This window comes from Solanum lycopersicum, chromosome 10 (genome assembly GCF_036512215.1).
Source record: "Solanum lycopersicum chromosome 10, SLM_r2.1".
NCBI classification, from domain to species: Eukaryota; Viridiplantae; Streptophyta; class Magnoliopsida; order Solanales; family Solanaceae; genus Solanum; species Solanum lycopersicum.
In genome coordinates, this window is record NC_090809.1 from 50,434,755 (window position 1) to 50,445,353 (window position 10,599).

At 35.9% G+C, this 10,599-nt stretch overlaps 1 protein-coding gene across 1 annotated transcript; it reads right to left on the reverse strand.

Moving 5' to 3' along the window:
• Positions 1 to 3,497: 3,497 nt before the first annotated feature.
• Positions 3,498 to 5,318, reverse strand: LOC138338894 (uncharacterized). The gene has a single exon (XM_069289978.1). It carries the CDS (start codon positions 5,316 to 5,318, stop codon positions 3,498 to 3,500), a length of 1,821 nt encoding a protein of 606 aa, XP_069146079.1.
• Between the last annotated feature and the right edge of the window lie 5,281 nt (positions 5,319 to 10,599).

The following is a 10,599-nucleotide window of genomic DNA, read 5'->3' on the forward strand; positions in this document are numbered from 1 at the left end:
GATGACTGACACGTGGCATTTTTCAACGGTCAAAATTTTAGTTTAAATTTAATGTAAAAATGCTAACCTGGACATGTACCAGGTACCATGATAGAGTTTGACTTTATTCCTTAATTGTTCTAGTCTCTTCTTTTGCTGAGCAGGTCCCTATTGAGAGTATACCTACTAAACATACAAAAAGTGATCTTGTTCAAATATTTAAGCTTTACACAAAGGATACCTGCACTGCAAATCTAACCATCAAGGGAGTTCTACTGTTGGAGGCTAAAAGCATCACTTGGAGATCAACATCCCCAACTTTAATCGATTTCTCTCAAATTGATCCTTGCTGAGAGCCTTGGTAAAGATGTTTGCAATCTGTTCCTCCGTTGGACAGTATGTGAGCACAATATTTCCCTTCTCAACATGATCTCTCAAAAAGTGATGTCTGACATCAATGTGCTTTGTTCTCTTATGATGAACTGGATTCTTTCCCATACTCACAGCACTAGTGTTGTCACACATGAGAGGAATTGCTGTGATGTGGATTCCAAAATCTTCTAAGTGTTGCCTGATCCACAACAGTTGAGAACAACAGGCTGCAGCAGCTACATATTCAGCTTCAGCAGTTGAAAGAGCCACAGAGTTCTGCTTCTTTGTGCCCCAAGAGATAAGTGATGATCCAAGGAAATGAGTCATTCCAGAGGTGCTCTTCCTGTCAACTTGATAACCTGCAAAATCAGCATCTGCAAAACCAACCAGATCAAAAGTATCACCTGCAGGATAAAAGAGAACCAGGTCCCCTGTTTTCTTCAAGTATCTAAGAATACGTTTTGCAGTCTTGAGGTGTGAATCACGAGGACATGCTTGAAACCTAGCACACATTCCAATGCTATACACAATATCAGGCCTGCTAGCAGTCAGATATAGCAAGGAGCCAATGATTCCTCTGTACATTGTCTGATTTACAAAGGGATCAGATTCTTCTACTATCATCTTGGAGTTTGTTCCCATAGGAGTGTCAATAGGTTTGGAATCAAACATATTGAATTTCTTCAGCAGCTCTTTGATGTACTTCTCCTGGCATATTGAAGTACCATTTGATGATTGCTTGATTTGTAGCCCCAGGAAGAAAGTCAACTCACCCATCATACTCATTTCAAACTCTCTTCCCATCAATGATGAGAATTCTTCACAGAGATGTTCTGAAGTAGCTCCAAAAATTATGTCATCCACATAAACTTGAATGATAAGCAATTCTTGTTCTCTTTTTAGTAAGAACAAAGTATTGTCTATCTTGCCTCGTTTGAAACCATTCTTCAGCAGAAACTTTGACAATCTTTCATACCAAGCTCTTGGAGCTTGTTTCAGACCATATAATGCCTTATTCAATCTGAACACATGATTTGGTAGTTCTGCATCTTCAAAACCAGGAGGTTGCTTGACATACACCTCCTCTTTGAGATCTCCATTCAGAAATGCACTCTTCACATCCATTTGATACAGCTTAAACCCCATAAAAGCAGCAAAAGCTATTAAGATTCTAATAGCTTCCATTCTGGCAACAGGTGCAAAAGTCTCATCATAGTCAATTCCTTCTTCTTGATTGTATCCTTGCACCACCAGCCTGGATTTATTTCTAGTAATAACTCCATTTTTATCAAGTTTGTTTCTGAATACCCACCTGGTTCATATTATTGTTCTGTCTTCAGGTTGAGGAACCAGGTACCATACCTTACTTCTTTCAAACTGATGAAGTTCTTCGTGCATAGAATTGATCCAGTCTGCATCACCTAATGCTTCTTTAACATTCTTAGGCTCAATGGATGATATGAATGCTGAGAATGCAACTAGATTTCTTGTTTTTGATCTAGTTTGAATTCCAGAATTCAAGGGAAAAATGAGATTATCAAGAGGATGTGATGAACTATGCTTCCATCTTGACCTTGCAGTAGACTGATTTGGCAGACCATCATGATCTTCTTCATCAGGAGTTAAATCATCTTCTGGAGAGTCTGATGTACTCTGGCTGGAGTTTTGAGTAGTACCAGGTACCCTATCATCCTGTTCAACCTCAGCATCCTTTTCAGGTAGACTGTGATTCTGATCACCACAATCATTTTTCAGTTGTTGATCTGCATCAGTTTCAGCACCTTCAATCTTCTTGGATGTTAGCATTTTTAACACATCATCATCATCATTTGATCCATCATTCTTCAAGCTTCCATTTTCATCAAAAACAACATGAATGCTTTCTTCAATGCATTGTGTTCACTTGTTGAATATTCTGTAGGCTTTGTTGGATGAAGAATATCCAACAAATACTCCTTCATCACTTCTGTATCAAATTTTCCCAGATCATCCTTCCCATTGTTCAGCACAAAACATTTGCATCCAAAGGCTCTAAGGTAATTCAGCATTGGCTTCTTGTTGTTGAACAGTTCGTATGGAGTCTTGTTCAGCACAGCTCTTATTAGACACCTGTTGGTAACATGACATGCTGTGTTAACAGCTTCAGCCCAGAAACTTTGAGGAAGATTTGATTCAATAATCATAGTCCTGGCAATATTCACCAAGGTTCTGTTCTTTCTCTCCACTACTCCATTTTGTTGAGGAGTTCTTGGAGCAGAGAAGTTGTGGCTTGTACCATTTTCCATACAGAATCTATCCAGTGTTGAGTTTTCAAACTCTGTCCCATGATCAGATCTAATGCTGCAAACAACTTGATTCAATTTGGTTTGAATCATTTTGAAGAATACCACCAGCTCAGCTGTATCTGCCTTTGATCTCAAAAATCTCGTCCAGGTGTATCTTGAATAGTCATCAACAATCACCAAAATGTACTTCTTGCCATTTCTGCTTTGAACCTTCAAGGGTCCACAAAGGTCCATATGAAGCAGCTCTAAGGTTCTTGATGATGCTACCTGATTCTTGGGCTTGAATGATGATCTGATTTGCTTTCCTTTAACACAAGCTTCACATATTTTATTTTCAGCAAACTTCATCTTGGGCAACCCTCGGACCAGGTCCTTTGAAATCAACTTATTCAATAAAGATGAACTCACATGTCCCAGCCTACGATGCCAGAGATCAACATTTTCATTTTGAGAACTGAGACATGTTAAGTCATCTCCATGAGAGATTTCCAAATTTGCCACATACATATTTTTACTTCTGTGTGCAGTGAGAATTACCTTGTTTGTAGTTAAACTCACCATAGTGCATTTCTCAGAAGTAAACTTGACCTCATTTCCTTTATCACAAATTTGTGACACACTTAGCAAGCTGTACTTCAACCTATCCACATGGTAAACATTGTCAATTGAATCTTCAAGAGATCTTCCTACCTTGCCAACTCCCAAAATGTACCCCTTCTTGCCATCACCAAAAGAGACACCTCCTCCTTGGAGGGTCTTGAGTGAGAGGAAGTTTTTTACATCAACAGTCATATGTTTAGAGCAACCACTATCCATATACCAACATTGACTGCTGCTCCTCTCACTCACCTGCACCAAAAATCACTTGTTAAGCTTGGGAACCCATTTCAGCTTGAGTTCCCAGTAGGCAGACAAAGGAGTGATCAGATTGTACTTGGTCCAATATGATAGACTTTGACTCTTTCTAACAAAGGACCTAGGAGCAGGAACAGATTTTTTCTTTGAAAATCTGTGAGTTGAGACAGGCTCTGTAGGACCAGGTCTCTCATTTGGTACATTCTGTCTTTCAGCATAATTAGAGTATCTTTCACATGAGTTTCTCCAGCTAACACACTCATTCTTCAAATGTCCATTCTTACCACAATGCAGACACAACAGATTGTCAGACACAAACACATACTTACTGTGAGGATTATAAGGAGGACTTATGTTCAGACTTCCTAGTCCTTTCTTATTAAAATTACTCTGATTTGTCACATTTGACAGCAACTTTGAGGATTTGGTCCACTTAAGAGATTTTTCAAGTTCCTCCTTAAGTTTCACAATATCCTGTTTTAATTTGTTATTCTTTTCAAGTGACAACCTGAGATTTGTCTCAGAGTTCTTCAATTTTTCATGAATTTCAGCTTGCAAACTATTTGGCTTTCCATTCAGTTTTTCAGCTTCTTCAGTAAACTGACACAACTGATTCTTAAGTTCAGAGTTATTTAACTCTAGAGACACCATTCTTGACATTGTGTCTTCAAATTGACCTTTGTTTTCAGTTAAAATTTCAAGTTCAACAATCATGGTATCTCTTTCAGATGTTAACTCTATCACAGAATCTAACATGACTTTTGCCAAGGTTCTCAATTTTTTAAGAGAATATTTATCCAAGTCATTTTTCATGTCAAGAAGAGTTACCTGATTGTCTTCTTCTTCATTTTCTGTGTGTGCCATGAGAGAAAACATTTCATTGAAGACAGTTTCCTCCTCATGCACAGCAACCATCGACACATCTTTTGGCTCATCAGGATCTTCTGAGTCACTAGAAGAATCCCCCCATGCAGCAAGAGCCCTTTTGACAACGATATCAGCAGCAGCTTTACGATCTCTATTAACAGGTACCAGGTCCCTTCTGTTTTCTTTGTCACCCCTGTGTTTTCTCTGTTCCTTGTTTTCATTCTTGAGTAAAGGACACTCTCTGATGAAGTGCCCAGATTTTCCACACTTGTAGCAAGTATCACCTTGAGCAGCATTTCGAGTCCCATTTGTTCCTCCTTTATACATTTTGTTTTTTCTCACAATCTTTTGAAATCTACTGATGAGATATGCCATATCATCATCATCACTTGAATCTTCATCTGATTTATACTTCAACATCAATGACTTGTCCTTCTTGGCTTCCCTTTTTGACAAATCATGGTTTTGATTCATCTCATGTGTTTTAAGATTTCCAATGAAGGCATCCATGGTCAGCACCTTCAAGTCCTTAGCTTCTGTAATGGCATCAACTTTGCTCTCCCAAGACTTTGGAAGAATTCGAAGTACTTTCTTGACTTGTTTGGTCATGCTTATAGGTTCACCCAGACTTCGCAGCTCATTTGTAATAGAAGACAACTTTGTGAACATGTCATGTATAGTTTCTCCTTCCTTCATTTTGAAGTTCTCATATCGTGAGGTGAGCATGTCAATCTTGGATTCTTTGACATGTTCAGTTCCTTCATGTGCAGTCAACAAGCAATCCCAGATTTCTTTAGCAGACTCACAGGCTGACACTCTGTTGTACTCATCAGGTCCTATCCCACAGACTAGAAGAGTTTTAGCTTTGAAACCCTTTTCAATCTTTTTCCTGTCAGCATCATCATATTTCTGCCTGGGCTTTGGAACAGTGATGGTCTTTTCTCCATCCTTTACTTCCATCATTGGAACAAAGGGTCCATCTAGTATAATATCCTATAACTCGTTATCTTCAGCCATGAGATAATCGTGCATTCTAACTTTCCACCAACTGTAGAAATGTCCATTGAAACGAGGAGGTCTGTGTGATGACTGACCATCTTCGAGGTTAAGTGGAGTTGCCATTCTAGAACAAAATCACTTCCTTGGTGTTAACCAAATAGGTAGTGCCAGCTCTGATACCACTTGATAGAATGTATGCCTTCACTTACTAAGTAATGGACCAGGTCCCTTACTTTACTTCAGAAATTACCAGAAAGTTAAATGCAGTAAAATCAACACAATGATGTTACGTGGAAACCTCCTTGCTTAAGGGAGTAAAACCACGACCAGTCTCACAGGGTTTTCATTCGTTTTCACTAATCTTCAAAAGCAAAAGCGAAACACGATTACACCAAAACGTAAGAAAGAGTTATCAATCTTACCGTTAAGCAATAGTCCTCTATTGCTCAACAAGCCTAAGTAGAAAAAACAATCTAGCCACTAAGCTATCCTAACTGGACAACTTAGACTTTATCACAACACACCAATTCCTTTATAGATTTAGGAGTGGTTTACAATTTAAGAACAAGAGAATAAATTCCTAAACAACTAGAAGAAAAGCTCCAGATGTTGCTGTTGTCCTTGGAATAATTCTGCCTTTGCTTTGTGTAGCCTTTGCAAGAGTTCTTGAAAAGTTTTTATCAAGTTGCAAAAACTCAACAAAAGTGTTTAGGAAAGTGCCTTTTATATGGGCAAGTCACTTTCCTAAACTTCTTTGCCATTGGCTGGAAAGGTCACACTTTCTGACGCCATCGGGAAGTGTGCACCTACTTTCTGGACCATCTCCAGTTGGCAGTTGACTGGCTCGTCATCATGAGAGCCTGGTACCTCTACTAGGTCCCCGAGTTTGTTTCATCTGCAATACTTCAAACAAGACACCTGCAATACTCAAGTAGAAAACCTGGTACCTTTATGAGGTCCCTAAGTTTGTCAAATCATCAAAACTACAAATAACATTTTCCCCCTTTTTGATGATGACAAACAATGATATGATCTGAGATCTTCACCAGAAAAGTCCCCCCTTTTCGTATAGTTTTTGAATATCTATTTTTTTAAAAAAATAATATCGAATTAACATAATCTAATTTAACTTTAAAAATTAGTCATATTTAACTTTTAAAAAATGTAACATGACAAATAAATGTGGACAGAAAAAGTAATAAATACCTCTTTAATGTTATTTGAACTAAAATGAGCTTAAGAAAAAAGAAAGATGAAATAATAAATAGTAAGATTGAGTGAGTGTGGTCCCTTATCAAGAGGTACACATTAGAAGTTAAATGTGCACATACTAGCCCTGGATAATAGTATCATCAAAAAATATTAGTCTAGCATAGGTAATCCTAGGTTGTCTTGTTTCAATTCTTTGTAAGCATACATTGAAGGAGTTGATTAGATGGTAGGTGCATTAAAAGTCTTTTCTTTTTTTGCTCTTTCTTTTGTCAACCAATCTGCAATCCTATTATACTTCATGTATGTGTGAGACATCCTCAGAGTTAGCCCTAACATAGGTGTATCCTACTCAGGACTTTTATGAGGAATTGTGTATCTCATGATGATCTTTTGGAGCTCCTCATGGATAGGGAAGGAAAGAATAATGTCGAAGTTTCACTTGTCATTTAGATAGATGTCATTGATCCTAAGGTTATCATCCTAATTCATAAAGAAATCATATATGGATGATATTGTCAATATCATCAATATTTATTTCACGTTAGTACAGACTTTAATTATTACTATTTGTATGTATCTTAATTTCAATTTAATTGTCTTGTTTATTGCAATCAATTATACATTTTGAACCTTGATAACAATTTTCTAAAACCACCAATGTGCAATACAAGTGCTTGCCTTGTGCACATTAAATGAGAGTTTAAGAAATTGTGTTGATCTATCGCAAGTTATTCAATAAAAGTATAACAAAGTATAAGGACACTTAGTACCTATGAGACTATTTTGTATCTGATATTGTTATATAGCTGTTAGTTTGATAGTGAACTCGTGCAATGTATTTTGCTGAAATAAATTGAGCATTTAGTCTACCTCCATATTTTATGAGGATCCTTGGTAGTTTATTTGTCTTAGTATAATAGTTTAAACTCTTTATTTTTTTTTAATTGTCACGATTTCATAAAAAATTGATACTTAAAAAAAATACCTTTTAAATCTTGATATGAGTTAAAGAAAATTAATCGGCCTTCTTGATCATAGTAGTTGACGGGTTGAGCAATTTTCTCCCAACCACTTACTTATAAGTTAAGGGTTCAAGAATGAAAAAATAGAAGAAAATCTCTCATCAATAATATAGATATTCTATTTAGGGCTCATCTTGTCCCTTTACTAAATAAATTGGTTCTCTAAGGTAAATTAACTATTTTTCAAAATCTTAGTTTTTATCTTTAAATTCATATAGCTAAAAATAATTTTGATTAATTCCGACCTAAGTTAAATTGTTTTACTAAAAATATTTTCCGATTCGACATATAATTTTTCTAATGAACAGATAATTGAAAGGATTAACTATCAATATACCTTTCACTTTGATTGTATCAGCCAATGACTCATGCAGAACAAATATTCTCCCTATTCAAAAGAATAACTTTTACCAATTTAAGGATTTCAAACTAAAATTGTGTTACTAGAACTTGTATATATCATTCATTTCAATTCAAGTTATTGTTCATACTTCATTGTAATTAAAATAAAATCTTTTGAACCTTGATAGAATTTTATAACATCACTAATGTGAAAAGTGTGTTGGGTATTAAAGGTATGGACAGGAAATGAAGGGTTGTGACTCTCCTGAAGGGTTGTCACTTTGTCGGAGGGTTGTGACCTTTATGAAAGGTTGTGTCCTTTCTAAATGGTTGTAACTATTTAAAAGGTTGTGTCTTTTCCATAGTGTTGTGACATTTCTGGAAGGTTGTGATAGAATGTATGCCTTCACTTACTAAGTAATGGACCAGGTCCCTTACTTTACTTCAGAAATTACCAGAAAGTTAAATGCAGTAAAATCAACACAATGATGTTACGTGGAAACCTCCTTGCTTAAGGGAGTAAAACCACAACCTGTCTCACAGGGTTTTCAATCGTTTTCACTAATCTTCAAAAGCAAAAGCGAAATACGATTACACCAAAACGTAAGAAAGAGTTATCAATCTTACCGTTAAGCAATAGTCCTCTATTGCTCAACAAGCCTAAGTAGAAAAAACAATCTACCCACTAAGCTATCCTAACTGGACAACTTAGACTTTATCACAACACACCAATTCCTTTATTGATTTAGGAGTGGTTTACAATTTAAGAACAAGAGAATAAATTCCTAAACAACTAGAAGAAAAGCTCCAGATGTTGCTGTTGTCCTTGGAATAATTCTGCCTTTGCTTTGTGTAGCCTTTGCAAGAGTTCTTGAAAAGTTTTTATCAAGTTGCAAAAACTCAACAAAAGTGTTTAGGAAAGTGCCTTTTATATGGGCAAGTCACTTTCCTAAACTTCTTTGCCATTGGCTGGAAAGGTCACACTTTCTGACGCCATCGGGAAGTGTGCACCTACTTTCTGGACCATCTCCAGCTGGCAGTTGACTGGCTCGTCATCATGAGAGCCTGGTACCTCTACTAGGTCCCCGAGTTTGTTTCATCTGCAATACTTCAAACAAGACACCTGCAATACTCAAGTAGAAAACCCGGTACCTTTATGAGGTCCCTAAGTTTGTCAAATCATCAAAACTACAAATAACAGGTTGTCTTCTTTCCTAAGAGTTGTGACCTTTATCCTTTGTTGGCTATAAATAGAGAGGTTGTATCTCATTTTTTAGAATTGAATTCTTCCATTCTTTTGCATACATTTTTTACAAAGCAAAATCGATCGATCGTGTCTGTATGTGTGATTTGTTGCTGTCATTTTGAGTTCGTTGAAATTATTGAAGTTTGAGGTACTGCTACTTCTTTAATGGTTAATCCATTTTATCTTGAGAGGAATTAATCTGTAACCTCGGATACTTGAGGGGATTAAATTTCTTAAGGACACACAGTAGATTTTGTGGACTCGGATAATTCTTTGTGTTTTTCTTTTCATCTTTTTTTTCTTCTGATTTGCTAATTTGAATTCACGAGATAACAAAGTGTTGTGACAACAAATATCCAACAAAAGGCAAGTGATCGTGTTGTGCACAATAAGTGGGAGTAAAATAAAAAAAATCGTATTAAATAATCTGAAGATGATGGTATCTGGTGCAAGTCGTTCAATTTTATTACAATAAAGTATAATGGAAACTTGACCTTACAAGATTTAATTTATACTTATTAGGTTTTGATTATGTGCCTATTAATTTAGTTGTTAACTCTGAAGTGTATTTTCCCTAAACAAAATGATAGTTATTTTGCTTGGTATCATTTTCTAAGCACTAAATTTCCCTTAAAATTTTATCATAGTATGAGGAGAAGTTTAATGCTTAAAAGACCGTTTGAAGTTTGAACCTTGATATGAGTTACAAAAAATTATTAATATACAAATCAAGTGCTAAAAGCCTCATGTTCATGTTGATAAACAAGTGATTATTGATTGAAAGAAAATACACCAGTGAGGTTATGGACTTTTGAGATAATGAAATGAAAGACGATATGAACTTTCCAAATGAATGCCTATGAATTAATAACGACAAATTTCAAGTACAGTAAAAACGATGCAATTAACTCTTAACAACAATTTTCACGTGCGAGAAGCTTAGGTGGATAATGCCCTCAAAATCTAAGATAGTTGAAACTTGTTCATTCTGAAAAAGAAAAACAAACTTTTTATTAGAGTCATGACATTATACTTTAGGGAAAAGGGATAAATATATTCCCAAACTATTGAGAATGGTATGCAGATACCCTTCGTTATACTTTTGAGACATTATCGCCCATGTCGTTCGAAAACTAAAGCATTTATACCTTATATACTAACAAACATACACGTGTCATAATCTTATCCGTTGATCCGACAATAATTAAATATCAAATCGATGGATATGATACCGTCACATATCGTCATTTAGTTTTCTATTCGAGTGAAAAATATATATGCTCTAGTTTTTGAGCAACAGGGGCATCAATATTCCAAAAGTATGACGGAGAATATCTACATACCTTTTACGATATTTCAAAGGTATATTTGTCATTTTTCACTATGCTTTATCATAGCTTTCGTTGTTTCCCAAGTGTTT